The sequence below is a fragment of the Nerophis ophidion genome, linkage group LG01, assembly GCF_033978795.1.
Source record: "Nerophis ophidion isolate RoL-2023_Sa linkage group LG01, RoL_Noph_v1.0, whole genome shotgun sequence".
NCBI classification, from domain to species: domain Eukaryota; kingdom Metazoa; phylum Chordata; class Actinopteri; order Syngnathiformes; family Syngnathidae; genus Nerophis; species Nerophis ophidion.
In genome coordinates this window covers 89,590,224-89,605,694 of record NC_084611.1, presented here as the reverse complement: position 1 = coordinate 89,605,694, position 15,471 = coordinate 89,590,224, and the positions used below count along the sequence as shown (strand labels likewise).

Sequence of the window (15,471 nt, the reverse complement as noted above, 5' to 3'; positions counted from 1 at the left end):
GTATCCTTCAATTACACTCAAATTTTTACTGCATGCCTTTGGTAAGTGCCGGAGTGAGAAGAGGTTTTAAAATAATTAGCGCGTGCTTACTTTTACCGCATGCCTTTGGTAAGTGCCGGAGTGACAAGAGGTTTTAAATTAATTAGCGCCCCGGCGGCAATTCAAGGAAATACGGTATTTCAAAATAAAATTACACCTGACCCGCATTCAAACACTAGAAAAGATTAGTGACTTGGCAAAACAACCAAACATAATGTAATGTACAGTATTGTACATAATATATCTATTTTGTAATCTAATCCAAAGTATTCATTGTAATATAGTTGTATTATTGGGCATGTTTGGTCAGGTGTGTTCATACCTGTGACTGTCAAGGTGCTTCCAGGTAAAATACTCCTCCATTCAAAACCATCATTAGTGGTGAATTTGAAGCAGTACTCGGCAGAATCACTCTGCCTCACATCTTTTATTCTCAGTGTGCTTTTTCCAGAAGACTCTGAAGGTAACTCAAGACGACCTTCATACTGAGGGTCTGACCGCAGATCTTCAGTCATGGAGGGGTTCCTCCAGTGACTAGAATCTCTACGGAACCAGAATTTTGTCAGGGTATTTCCATAGCTCGTGTATTCACAGGTAATGTCAACTGATGATCCTTGGATGGCACAGATGTGTCTCTTGTGGTAAACCACCTTGTTACATGACCAGTACAACACACCTGAAAGACAGAAGAAGCATTGAGCTGAGTCAGCACAAAGTTACATGTGACGTGCAGCAGAAGACTGAAGAGTCCACTCACACTCTGGAGGAGACACAGCTTGCTCGTGTCCTCTCACAGCACAGGAGTAACTGTTTTTGTAGTCATACTCTAATATGTACACTTGGGACTTTACATTTTGGATTTCCTCTCCATTCTTATACCAGACGTATGAAGAAGGAGACCTAGGACTGCACGTGTCGCTGACACACTTCAGATCATAGCAATATTTGCCATCTTCATACCTGTGACTTGAGGACACTTGTGCTTTCAGATCTGGAATGAAAGGAGAACTTAAATCATTTCAAAATAAAAGTCCTAATCACCACTTCCACCAAAGGCAGTACAGTTTGGATCAGTTTCTGTTCTCATAAGTTGTGAAGGGTACTAAAATAACTTGTCAGGGTACCAAGTACAGTTGTAGTAAGTCAGACTCAGTGCAGACTCAGACTCAGCAAATGGTCATTTCCAGAATGTGAAGAAGAGCAAAAAGAAGATGTCACTGTGGTTGGCCCCGCCTACTCACAGCAGACAATCAGGACTTGGACTTCCTGACCTCAAACTGGACTGAGCTTGGTGGAAATGTGTTTCATGGAAAGCAGTACCAGTGACGGTCACTTTGACACCAGGCGTGACGATGAAGTCTCCTCTGGAATGGTCAGTTGTGAATCTGAACGTGTACTCGTCACTCCGTCTCACGTCTGCGATGGTCAGACTGCAGATGTTGCCATGACACTCAGACTGCACACCACCAAAGTACTCAGGGTCCAGTCTCAGATCTTTCTTTGGATCTTTGGTGAACCAAAATGTTTCCTTGACCTTGATCTCACGCCCGCCTTCTGTGGGCGGGAACTCAAAGTCGCACCGAAGCTTTACAGTGGATCCTTTAAATGCACAGATCTCCTTCTCAGTATAGTTCCCCCCCCACTCAGCACTGAGCAGCCCTGAAACACACAACATCACAAGTCCTTCATCAAATACTTCATCAAGTACTTCACACATCACAACTAACAATTATTTCATGAATTCTCTCAGGGAATTCCATCGATCACAACTGGACTGTTTGGTTTGTCTTAGACTTTTCACCTTTCATCCAAGCAGACTTCATCAGTTCATGATCATAAACTAAGATTGGTCTGATCTAGTCTTAGACTATGATTGGTCTGATCTAGTCTTAGACTATGATTGGTCAGATCGAGTCTTCGACTTAGATTGGTCAGATCGAGTCTTCGACTTAGAGTGGTCAGATGTAGTCTTAGACTCTGTTGGAGCCACTATGGATTGAACTTTCACAGTATCATGTTAGACCCGCTCGACATCCATTGCTTTCGGTCCCCTAGAGGGGTGGGGTGGGCGGGGGGGGAATGGGGGTTGCCCATTTCTGAGGTCCTCTCCAAGGTTTCTCATAGTCAGCATTGTCACTGGCGTCCCACTGGATGTGAATTCTCCCTGCCCACTGGGTGTGAGTTTTCCTTGCCCTTTTGTGGGTTCTTCCGAGGATGTCGTAGTCGTAATGGTTCGTACAGTCCTTTGAGACATTTGTGATTTGGGGCTATACTGTATAAATAAACATTGATTGATTGATTGATTAGTCAGATTTAGTCTTAGACTTAGGTTGGTCTGATCTCGTCTTGTAATTTGATTAGTCTGATCTAGTCTTGTACTTTGATTAGTCTGATCCAGTCTTCGACTTTGATTGGTCAGATTTAGTCTCAGACTTAGATTGTTCAGATCTAGTCATAGACTTAGATTGGTAAGATCTAGTCTAGCAGCTGGTGCCAAACCCCCAAATATTTACAATCCAAAACCAGGAAGGTGTTCCTGGGCAAGGATGGTTTTGCCCTATTGTAGTGATAAAAACAACTGTTTTGATGCAATGGAGCAATTCTAACAGTCAAAGCCAACGACAGTCTTTGAAGTGTAATTTCCCCTCATTAGCATCCAGGTATTGTGTGGCAGAACGACTGCTGTGGTTCGACTACTACCAGTCCTAAATATTCTGAATCCCCGTGTTAGCATTCCATTCAGTTGTAAACAAATGGCACAAATGTCACCTTCTGTTATTTGTTTTTTGTTGGAGGCTAAATTGCGGAGTCTTTTAGGAATAGTTCAAAGGACGGTGTTGTATGTGAGAGATCTAGCCGCTGGACTAGATCTAAGACTAGATCCGACCTGCCTAAGTCTATGAGTATGAACTGATGAAATCTACTTCTAAGACAAACCAAACAGTCCAGTTGTGATGGATTGAGATGACAATGACCTGGATGAATGACAACAACCATTGACATGTAATGAATTATATTTTAAAGATTAGTCGACTAATCCGATTATTTAGTGTAAACATATTCAGTGGTTCTAATTCAGCCAAAGGCCTTAAGAGTTGTGTCAAAGTTTAGGCATGTGCTAACTGACAATAAAGATGACTACTTCATTCAGAATCATTTATTAATACTTTAACCGTGCTTCTTATCGGGCTGTTACAAAAATAATGTACTTAGTACATGTAAATGTACATAACTTAAAAAATACCTCTTTCTATAAAAATGTAATAATACGGATAAAGACATCACGTAATAAAAAATCTGATAGGCTGATATTATTTATGAACAAAAACACAAATATACTCGTCGTTAAATATGTAGATCTAGAACCCAGAATATTTTTTTATGAGATATTCCAAATTGAATGATGGCGTCGCGTTCACACTCCAACACTGTTTTACCTAGCATAGTGAATATTGTCTGGGCTGTTCTCCTGTAGCTTCAGTAAAACTAGATAATATTTCTACTCTGTCTTGATGGTCCTTCTTACTCAGCATATATGTCATCGATAAAACTTGGGATTGACCAGTGACTTAAATTTCCTGGGAGGAAAAGCTGGTCAGACGCAACAGTAGCTTTTGAAAATTTTTAGCACATTTAAAATCAACACAATAATTTATATATAAATATATATATATTTGCTCCGAAAGAAAATGTTTGCCTTGGTGCTCAAAAATATGAGCCATTCCTTAAGGCATGTGTGTATATATACGTATATATATATATATATATATATATATATATATATTTAATATGAACATTTGCTTCTTTCCTCCACGCCTGTTGGCCGCTTAACACTTGATTGCAATGACTGAGAAGATGTTGACTATCTCAGGAAGTGTGTGAGCACAATTCTCAACTTGCACGTCAAAAAGTCCACTTCAGAGCAGACGCAACATGAATTAGCTTGAAAGTTTGTCCTTTTATAGTTTCTTTTCCTTCATGAATTATGTTAATTGAGAATGTTTCACTGAAAAATTGCACATTTAGCTGACATTACTGGTAAAAAAATATATATACATGCAGAGAGTCTATGTAGGAAAGCAATGTTTTATCAATCAGAGTCAGGAATTCAACCAAATCAAAAAGTAGATGTTTAGTACCTGGCATGCAGAGAAGGAGGACCACCAACCCGGTCTTCAGACTCATATTGGAGTAAGTGAACAAGTAGAAATGTGTGCGTCCACAGGTCGCAAGAAGGAAGTGGTCATGACGTTCAATAAGATAAAGAAGAAGAAGTGGCCTTCTTCTTCTTTATCTTATTGACATGCAGGAATAAAACCCACTCATGAAATGCACTTTTCTGTGTTATTTTCGTTGCAGGTTCCTCTAAGAACTTCAACGCACTTTTAAAAACATGCCTGAGGCGTTAATGCGGGGGTCAGCAACCCGCGGCTCTAGAGCAACATGCGGCTCTTGAGCGGCGCCCTGGTGGCTCCATGGAGCCTTTTTCGAAAAAATGTATTAAAATGGGGAAAAAATGTATTGAAAATGATGTTTTTTTGTTGTGATCTGGTTTCTGTAGGAGCACAAACACGACACTGTCAAGACGTGGACTATGGTGCGGTTTGTTTTCCCGTGGTGCAAAGCGACTTGACTGGACACGACGTGAAGGTAATGACATCTTTTCATTTCTACAATAAAAAGTATAAACAAAAAGCGCTCACAGCGGAGGCACAAAACAAAACTAATACTATAACGTAAACTATGGACACTAAAAAAACAAAACTTACTTGGCATAAAATACAGAGCATGAATCTATGGCATAGACAGCGCAAAAACAGAGTAGCAGGGGTGTATCATTAGTGCAGAGCATGAATGATGTCAGTGTCGCCAGGCCGACTACCTGGCAACTACAGGCTTAAATAGTAATGTTGTGATTGACAACAGGTGCGTGAGTCCAAATGAGTCAGGTGAAACCAATGAGTTGTCATGAAAACTAAAACAAACCAGGGTACGCAGTCAGGAACTAAAACAGTCCAAAAACCAGCAGAACATAACCAAAACATGATCACAAACCAAAGATCATGACAGACACAAACTTCCCTAATTGTTAGAAAGCCCACCTTTTAAAATGTTTGTGTTTGTGCTTCATTGGCAAGCACCATTTGGTCCTACTAATTTCAGCGGCCCTTGAACTCACCGTTTACATGTACAACTTTTTCCGCCGCCGCCACAGAAGGACGTGTTTTATGCCACTCCTTCTTTGTCTCATGTTGTCCACCAAACGTTTTATGCTGTGCGTGAATGCACAAAGATGAGCTTTGTTGATGTTATTGACTTGTTGGAGTGCTGATCAGGCATATTTGGTCACTGCCTGACAGCAAGCTAATCGATGCTAACATGCTATTTAGGCTAGTTGTATGTACATATTGCATCATTATGCCTTGTTTGTAGGTATATTTAATTTCCTTTACTTATGTCCTCTGTGTATTTAGTTTATTTTTCCATGTCTCATGACACGTTATCTGTATGTAATCTTGGCCGCATTTCTGATAGTTGTTTGTGTTCCGTGTTGTTCCAGACCACAGCAAACGTGACCCAGCTTATAAAGATTGTAATAAATTAATTAGAAGAAAACAGCCTGTTGTTTCCTTTAACTTGGACACACACAGCTATACCTTTGGTCAGTTGCCAGGAGTTTTACTAATGTTTTCTAATGTAAAAATGTGTAGAATAAATATTACATTTCAACATTTCTGTCAACGTAGATTTGCGTCAGCCTGACACACATTTTGATAGTAGGCTAGTATAGCTAATGAGCCACTTACATCATGTGTTGCCATCATTATAACACTTTTATAAGTCTTTTCATTTTTGCGGCTCCAGACAGATTACTTTTTTGTATTTGTAGTCCAATATGGTTCTTTCAACATTTCGGGTTGCCGACCCCTGCTTTAAGGCAAGCAAAAGAGGGCTTTAAGATGTCACTCATTAGCACACAAATCTTAATAACACCAACACGTGTTTCTATTTCAAGTTCTACTTTTCAACCTCACACAAGGTAGATGTTTGAACATACACATATATGTTTTTTGTAAATTCACCAAATCAATTTTGTTATTCATAGGAAATAATAATACATCACAATTGATTTTTATTTTACTGTTTTAATTGATTTTACCCTTTAAAATAGTTTTTAATCATATTTGTTTTTATTGGTTTTATTTTTATTTATTTTTTGTTTTATTCAGTCATTGGTGGAGCATAATGTTTTTTTTTGTTTGGTTTTTTTTTAAATATTGTTTTTAACATGGCAGTGCAGCACTTTGGAAACGTTATTGTTGTTTAAATGTGCTATATAAATAAAGTGGATTGGATTGGATCACACTCAGCTAATAGGCAATTCCAAACGTGATAAATGTCATAAATTATATTCGAATTGACAAACTTTGACGGCAAACTCTAATCTGATGTTGAAGATTCAAATGTAAATACACTTATTAGCATTAGAATGCGGATTAAACGATTATTCTGCTCTTTTTTTTTTTATATAACACTGAATGGCAGCCGGCTCGACCAATCACAAACACTTGCCTTACAACCAATCACGTGCCGCCTGGGCTTAGTGGGCGGGGCTACAGTGACAAGCGGGCTCGGCAGTAGCCACTGATGCTAAGCTAGCATCGCCAATTGATAACACTTTCTCGACAAAGTCCTCTTTTTGTGGGACAACAATCATGGTTTCTCACTCCTTCGCCTTGCCGACGACCTGCTGTACCACGCTGTGGGCGCTGGTGGGGGTCGTGGCTCCCTTTTTTTAGTGCCAATCAATCAATCAATCAATCAATGTTTATTTATATAGCCCCAAATCACAAATGTCTCAAAGGACTGCACAAATCATTACGACTACAACATCCTCGAAAGAACCCACAAAAGGGCAAGGAAAACTCACACCCAGTGGGCAGGGAGAATTCACATTCAGTGGGACGCCAGTGACAATGCTGACTATGAGAAACCTTGGAGAGGACCTCAGATGTGGGCAACCCCCCCCCCTCTAGGGGACCGAAAGCAATGGATGTCGAGCGGGTCTAACATGATACTGTGAAAGTTCAATCCATAGTGGCTCCAAGACAGCAGTGAGAGTCCCGTCCACAGGAAACCATCTCAAGCGGATCAGCAGCGTAGAGATGTCCCCAACCGATACAGGCGAGCGGTCCATCCTGGGTCCCGACGAGCGGTCCATCCTGGGTCTCGACTCTGGACAGTCAGTACTTCATCCATGGTCATCGGACCGGACCTCCTCCACAAGGGAGGGGGGGACATAGGAGAAAGAAAAGAAGCGGCAGATCAACTGGTCTAAAAAGGAGGTCTATTTAAAGGCTAGAGTATACAGATGAGTTTTAAGATGAGACTTAAATGCTTCTACTGAGGTAGCATCTCGAACTGTTACCGGGAGGGCATTCCAGAGTACTGGAGCCCGAACGGAAAACGCTCTATAGCCCGCAGACTTTTTTTGAGCTCTAGGAATCACTAATAAGCCGGAGTCTTTTGAACGCAGATTTCTTGCCGGGACATACGGTACAATACAATCGGCAAGATAGGCTGGAGCTAGACCGTGTAGTATTTTATACGTAAGTAGTAAAACCTTAAAGTGACATCTTAAGTGCACAGGAAGCCAGTGCAGGTGAGCCAGTACAGGCGTAATATGATCAAATTTTCTTGTTCTTGTCAAAAGTCTAGCAGCCGCATTTTGTACCAACTGTAATCTTTTAATGCTAGACATGGGGAGACCCGAAAATAATACGTTACAGTAATCGAGACGAGACGTAACAAACGCATGGATAATGATCTCGGCGTCTTTAGTGGACAAAATGGAGCGAATTTTAGCGATATTACGGAGATGAAAGAAGGCCGTTTTAGTAACGCTTTTAATGTGTGACTCAAAGGAGAGAGTTGGGTCGAAGATAATACCCAGATTTTTTACAGAGTCACCTTGTTTTATTATTTGGTTGTCAAATGTTAAAGTTGTATTATTAAATAGAGGTCCGTGTCTAGCAGGACCGATAATCAGCATTTCCGTTTTTTTGGCATTAAGTTGCAAAAAGTTAGCGGACATCCATTGTTTAATTTCATTAAGACACGCTTCCAACTGACTACAGTCCGGCGTGTTGGTCAGCTTTAGGGGCATGTAAAGTTGGGTGTCATCAGCATAACAGTGAAAGCTAATACCGTATTTGCGTATGACGTCACCTAGCGGCAGCATGTAGATGCTGAAGAGTACAGGCCCAAGGACCGAACCCTGGGGAACTCCACACGTTACCTTAACATAGTCCGAGGTCACACTGTTATAGGAGACGCACTGCATCCTATCAGTAAGATAAGAGTTAAACCATGACAGGGCTGAGTCTGACATACCAATTCGTATTTTGATACGCTCTAATAAAATATTATGATCGACGGTATCGAAAGCAGCGCTAAGATCGAGGAGCAGCAACATAGATGACGCATCAGAGTCCATTGTTAGCAATAGATCATTAGTCAGTTTTGCGAGGGCTGTCTCAGTAGAGTGATTTGCCCTGAAACCGGATTGAAAGGTTTCACATAGATTGTTAAACGCTAAGTGCTCATTTAGCTGCTCTGCAACAATTTTTTCGAGGATTTTCGAAATAAAGGGAAGGTGAGACACCGGTCGGTAGTTTACCATGAGGTCAGGATCGAGGTTAGGTCTTTTAAGGAGAGGATGAATAACCGCTTTTTTGAATGCAACGGGAACAGTGCCCGAGGAAAGTGATAAGTTTATAATATTTAGCACTGATGGACCTAATAATACAAAAAGCTCCTTGATAAGTTTCCCAGGAAGTGGGTCAAGTAAACATGTTGTTTGTTTTATTCCATTTACACGTTGTAACAATCCTTCTAATGTTATTTCATCAAAACGAGAGAAACTATTTTGGATATTTGCAGTATCCGCCGTATATACAATCATATCTGTGTTACTATAACCCCGTTGTAGCTGGGACGCATTGTCTTTAATCTCCTTTCTAATAAGATCAATTTTCTTATTAAAGAACTTCATAAAGTCATCTGCCGAATGGGTGGAGCTACTGGAAGGAGTCCCTTGTTGGCTTAGCGATGCTACTGTACTAAACAAAAATTTTGGATCGTTTTTATTAATGCGGATGAGATTTGAGTAATAATTAGTTTTAGCTAAGGTAAGCATGCGTTTATAAGTTATTAAACTATCACTCCATGCTTGATGGTGCACCTCAAGTTTAGTCGTGCGCCATTTGCGTTCCAGCTTTCTACATAATAATTTCTGAGCTCTAGTTTCTTCAGTAAACCATGGCGTACGCCTTTTTGGAGCCTTTTTTAACTTCAGCGGTGCTATACTATCAATGGTTTCGCGCAGGGCGTTGTTAAAGTTGTTAGTGAGGTTATCAATAGAGCCCACATACTTTGGGAACGGTGCCATTACCGAGGGCAGTAGGTCCGCAAGAGTCGTCGTTGTGGCAGCATTAATGTTGCGGCTGCTATAGCAGTTATTATTATTATTAGCTTGCCGAACATGAGTCTGAACTTCGAATTTTATAAGGTAATGATCGGACATTACTTTAGTATACGGGAGTATCATAACTTTGGAGACGGTGATACCTCTGACAAGCACTAGGTCTATCGTATTACCGCTGCGATGCGTCGGTTCATTTATTATTTGTGTAAGACCACAGCTATCAATTATAGTCTGGAGCGCCACACACGGTGGGTCCAATGGGGTATTCATATGGATATTAAAGTCCCCCATTATAATTATATTGTCGGCGTGCGTCACTAGATCAGCAACAAACTCTGAGAATTCACTAATAAAGTCCGAATAGGGCCCTGGGGGGCGGTAGATAACGGCCAGGCACAGAGGCAGAGGTGTGGCAGACTTCATAGAAAGCACCTCAAACGATTTATATTTATTATTTAAGTTAGGACTAAAGTTAAAGTTTTCGTTGTATATTAGTGCGACACCCCCTCCCCTTTTGAGGTGACGGGCAATATGCGCATTCGTATACTTAGGAGGGGATGCCTCATTTATCGCAAAAAAGTCGTCTGGTTTAAGCCAGGTTTCGCTAAGACCGATGACGTTAAGGTTGTTGTCTCTAATGACCTCATTGACTAATAACGTTTTGGGAGACAAAGATATGATGTTTAGAAAGCCCATATTATAGGTAGTGGGCTGTTTTAAGGAGTTGTTGATAAAATTATCCGTAGTAGCAATATTAATAATGTTGCGTTTATTATGCGCAGTGTACTTAAAATAATTACGACCATATCTAGGAATTGATATGACGGGAATTTTCAGATTGTCTACTTGGCGCTGCGATAAACTGAACGCATCATAATTTGCCACCTCAGTAGAACGCATGTCTAACTCTGACGTAGTCATAGACACAGTAGAAAAAACATTTTGTGAGTTGTGTATTATTCTACGAAAATTGCTATGTGTACAGGGATCATCCAGCCTGGCGCTGGCTAGTTCTAACTTAACATTCAGTCTGTACTCACGCTCAACCCGGTGTGCAGCCACTTGGTAAGTTCCCGTTTGCCTTGTTTTATGTTGTACGCTGTCACCATGCTCATCGGTATTGTGTTGTGTCCGCTGCTTTTAAACTCCACTATAGCGCTCTTGTAGATCCGGGCGCTTAGATAAATGTTTGTTTATCGCGGCACCTGTCTTAGCGTAGGTATCACTACTTCCTGGTTTGCCGTGGTGCATTTTGGGAGTTGTAGTGATTTACTAGAATGCACTTTACAGAGGCTTGTAAATAGTAAATATAATGTTTGATAGATGAAACGTGCTCATGAATGATATACCTTTATTTGAATTATATTGTACATGATCAACATTAGTTTATAAATGGTTATTTATCATAGATATTTATTAGTATTATTATTATTTATTATTAAGGGTATTGATTTTGGTACGAAAATGATGCACTGAATTCTTCCTTTCAGATTTATTACCTAACTAACTGATTGACCAAAACTAACTAACCAACTAAGAACCAGCCACCAAAAATAAATAAACGAAAAATATACAAACTGGAAATCTTGAGTAATAATCTAAGCACACTTGGTTGCCTTTTCCGTGGGGAAAACGGAACAGTCCTCATCAGTGTCACCACATATATCAAAGATGTAGATGTACTCACGTTGGACGTCAATGCGAACGGGTTCTGATGTCTTCTTCCCCAGCTGGTTCTCCACAGTACACAAATACTCTGCTGAGTCTGAACACTTGATGGACTTGAAGACCAGTTGTCGACCTTTACTGAGGACTTCATCATCTGAAGACACATTCTTCTTCTTGTACCAGCAGTAATCATCTGTTGCTGAGGAGTAGTCGAAGTTGTCGATGTCGCAGGTCAGTGTCAGGGGACGACCCTCCAATATGTCACCAGCATGACTCAGAGACACTGAGGGTCTTTTCAGAACATCTGGAGGAAGAACAAATATGTTTAAAAAAAACACCTTCTTCTTCTTTTCAGCACAGACAAAACATGAGTCAGCAAATGTCAGGACTTGGACTTGGACGTGGATTGTTTTCCCGAGGTGCCAAGCAAATGGAGTGGAAACGGCGTGAAGGTGAAGACATCTTTTTATTTTGACGATATAAAAACCTACAAAACAGGCAAACAAAAGGCGCTCCCAATGGGCGTACAAAACTTAGCTATTAAAAACAAAAACGTGCACTAAGACAAAACTATGGGCATGATCTAAAACTTGCACGATTGCAGAACTATGAATAACCAAAACGATAACACTCACTGTGACCGAAACAAGGGGCATGGATCATTGGCATGGATCATTAAAAGGTGCGTAGCAGGTGAAGGAGCTGATGTTGCCAGAATGAACAGACAGGCTTAAATAATACTGTGGTGATTAGTGAAACAGGTGTGAAACATGAGGACAGGGGCGTGACATGAGGACAAGGTGAAAACTAATGAGTTGGCATGGTAATAAGACAAACAAAGAAGTGCAAAAACTAGAAAAAATGGAGTCTTAAAGGGGAACATTATCAGCAGACCTATGTAAGCGTCAATATATACCTTGATGGTGCAGAAAAAAGACCATCTATTTTTTTAACCGATTTCCGAACTCTAAATGGGTGAATTTTGGCGAATTAAACGCCTTTCTATTTATCGCTCTCGGAGCGATGACGTCAGAACGTGACGTCACCTAGTTAGTCAATCGACCATTTTGTCAAATATATTATACACATCGAGCCAAATCAGCTCTGTTATTTTACATGTTTTCGACTGTTTTCCGTACCTTGGAGACATCATGCCTCGTCAGTGTGTTGTCGGAGGGTGTTACAACACTAACAGGGACATATTCAAGTTGATTTACGTAGAATGCTAATCGATGCTAACATGCTATTTACCGGCGATGCTAAGACAGACATGGCACAGAGATGTATGGATAACCTGCAGATGCATTTTCAACGATAAAGGCAAAGAAATCACACAGGTGAGTGTTGTTGATGTTATTGACTTATGTGCTAATCAGACACATTTGGTCGCGGCATGACTGCCAGCTAATCGATGCTAACATGCTATTTTGGCTAGCTGTATGAAGTGAAGTGAATTATATTTATATAGCACTTTTCTCTAGTGACTCAAAGCGCTTTACATAGTGACACCCAATATCTAAGTTACATTTAAACCAGTGTGGGTGGCACTGGGAGCAGGTGGGTAAAGTGTCTTGCCCAAGGACACAACGGCAGTGACTCGGATGGCAGACGCGGGTATCGAACCTGCAACCCTCAAGTTGCTGACACGGCCACTCTACCAACCGAGCTATACTGCCCCATGTATGTACATTTGAAACTATATTTACATCCAGCGTTTCCTTCCACCCACATTTAATGCCAACAAACACTTACCAATCGACGGATATAAGTTGATCCAGTGTCACGAGATGCGAAACTTCCGATCGTTGGTCTGCACATTTTACTGGCGATGCTAAGGCAAACATGGTCGAATAGCGTCAATAGCTATTCGCTCAATAGCTTCAGTTTCTTCTTCAAATTCGTTTTCGCTATCTGCCTCCAAACTCCAACCATCCGTTTCAATACATGTGTATTCTGTTGAATCGCTTAAGCCGCTGAAATCCGAGTCTGAATCCGAGCTAATGTCGCTATATCTTGCTGTGGTAACCGCCATGTTTGTATTGGCATCGCTATGTGACGTCACAGGAAAATGGACAGTGTCTTCGCAGACAGCGAAAATAAGGCACTTTAAAGCTTTTTTTAGGGATATTCCGGTACGAGTAAAATTTTGAAAAAAAAATCAAATAAGCCACTGGTAACTGATTTTTATTGGTTTTAACCCTTTTGAAATTGTGATAATTTTCCCCTTTAAGCAAAACAGAACATAACTAAACAAAAACATGAACAGACATGTCAGTAAAGCAGCAGCAGACCTCCGCCAAGGCGCCAGTGCACATTACACTTGACAGTGCATCACAGTACACATGCAGCGCCATCTGCTGGATCTGGTGGCTCACTGCCTCACTTTGCACTAATGCCAGACCACAGGGGGACCCCAAAGTCCAAACATACACGCATGATGTACGTATAATATCTGTGTAATATACATACTTCACACAAAAAACTTCTCATTTAATTAATATCTATTCATAGAAATAAAACATTTAATTGCTTTATTCACACATTTACTGTGATCCAATGAAAGGTTCATGTCTCATAATATTTAAAATGTTGTTTTCCTGCCGACTCTCCCTGTCCGTCACAGCGCCCTATGAAGTCTACCTAGCAACAAGTGCGACGTAAGCAGGAATAAAAACAAATGTGTTGACTGGTTGCTGCTTCTGCTAGCTGGCTAAACGTGTTCATCAGCTGGGAGGTCATTGCAATTTGTTTGTGTTGTTTAGGACTTTGTAGTTGGAATAGAAACAAGAAACATTTGTGTTTTTCCTATTTTTTCATAAGAAAGAAGTACTCACACAGGCGAGGAGAGATGCTGATATGTTGATGTTGATGTTGTGCAGCACAGGTGATGTAGTCTCCAGGTGACAAGGTGACTTCTACTTTGGGTCCAGACTTTATATACAATCCATTCTTCTGCCACACAAAAGACAAAGGAGCTTCTAGAAGGCAGCTTGTGTGACACAACATTTGTGCAACAAGGTGAGAATCTTCAACTCTGACTGACATCACCTGCACCTGCACAGCTGGAGGCCAGAGGAGCAAACATGAAAGATGTCATATTAATATTGATTGGAGATGCAAGTCACACAACATACACACATGACTGCTTCATCTGGAACACCACTGTCCAAAGTCCAGTTTGCAGCCCACAGCTTGGTTATGATTGGCTGCTGACTTACCGTATTTCCTTGAATTACCGCAGGGCATATAGTATGTGCCTGCCTTGAATTACTTCGCGAAATAATTAGCGCATGCTTAGTATTACTGCCGGGTCAAACTTGTGACATCACGAGTGACACTTCCCCTGTCATCATTTTCAAAATGGAGGAGGCTGATTTCAATACCGGTAATTTGAAATCGCATAAAGGGAAGAAGATTAAGAGTTATTCAGTAAGATTTAAGGTCCGAGCTATTGAATACTGGTATGCTAAAAAGAACAGTAAGCAGCTATGTTTTATTAATATAGCTGTGGAGAGGTGGAGCCGACTGTCCGACAGAGAGGCAGGGCATGCTGGAGCCCGGCCCAAGATGGCGGCGAGGAGGCAGCGTCGGCTTGCAAGCGGAGAGGAGAAGCGGATGAGCGACCAGGACCTCTGAGGTCTTGTTGAAAAATAAACAGAGTCAAACTGATCAAGCCATGTCCTTTCTTGGTGGTCCTGGGAACCCGCAAGACCACGGCTTGAGACCGTCACAATACTGTAGCTGCGTGTGTCAAATATGAGTCATTAAATGACTCCCGCCTCCTGGTGGTAGAGGGCGCTAGTGATCCTTCTGGCGACTACTCGGCTGCAGAAGAAGTGAAAAATGAGTGACGTGAATTGTGCTGGGATGGATATGACGCGGCGAGTGCACTACGGAACTTTTAGGATGTAACACTCCTATGCTGGCTATGTAAACAACCAGGCTGAAATAAAGCATGTTCCAGTTCAAAATACCCAGTGTATTATTTATAAAATAACACTTCCTGGTGGCAGCGGTGGGATAAAGAGATCACCCACAGAGCAGAACGGGAGGGGGAGTTGTCCGAGGATAATTCTGTCATCGCCCCCGCACTTGAGGAGCCAGGCTAACAGATAGCAGTGGTCTGATAGCAGTTTTCTAAACTGGACTTTCAATCGAAGCAGGAGGTAATAAAGGAAGAACTCCATCGAGACAGAGAGACTTTTAATACTGAATAAAGATAAGGAAGACTTTTATAAACAAGTTATCAATGCTTTTAATCAGAAGGAGCTGCGCAT

General features: G+C 41.1%; 1 protein-coding gene across 1 annotated transcript in view; it reads right to left on the bottom strand.

Annotated features, from left to right (window-relative positions):
- LOC133562016 (uncharacterized) overlaps positions 1 to 14,291 on the bottom strand; it is a 69,913-nt gene extending 55,622 nt beyond the window's left edge. The window contains exons 1-5 of the mRNA XM_061915846.1: positions 14,249 to 14,291; positions 11,214 to 11,498; positions 1,360 to 1,698; positions 797 to 1,030; positions 275 to 715 (exon numbers count right to left, since the gene is read on the bottom strand). Of these exons, the coding sequence (XP_061771830.1) occupies positions 275 to 715; positions 797 to 1,030; positions 1,360 to 1,698; positions 11,214 to 11,498; positions 14,249 to 14,291 (1,342 nt within the window). The remainder of the gene's footprint in view (positions 1 to 274; positions 716 to 796; positions 1,031 to 1,359; positions 1,699 to 11,213; positions 11,499 to 14,248) is intronic.
- Between the last annotated feature and the right edge of the window lie 1,180 nt (positions 14,292 to 15,471).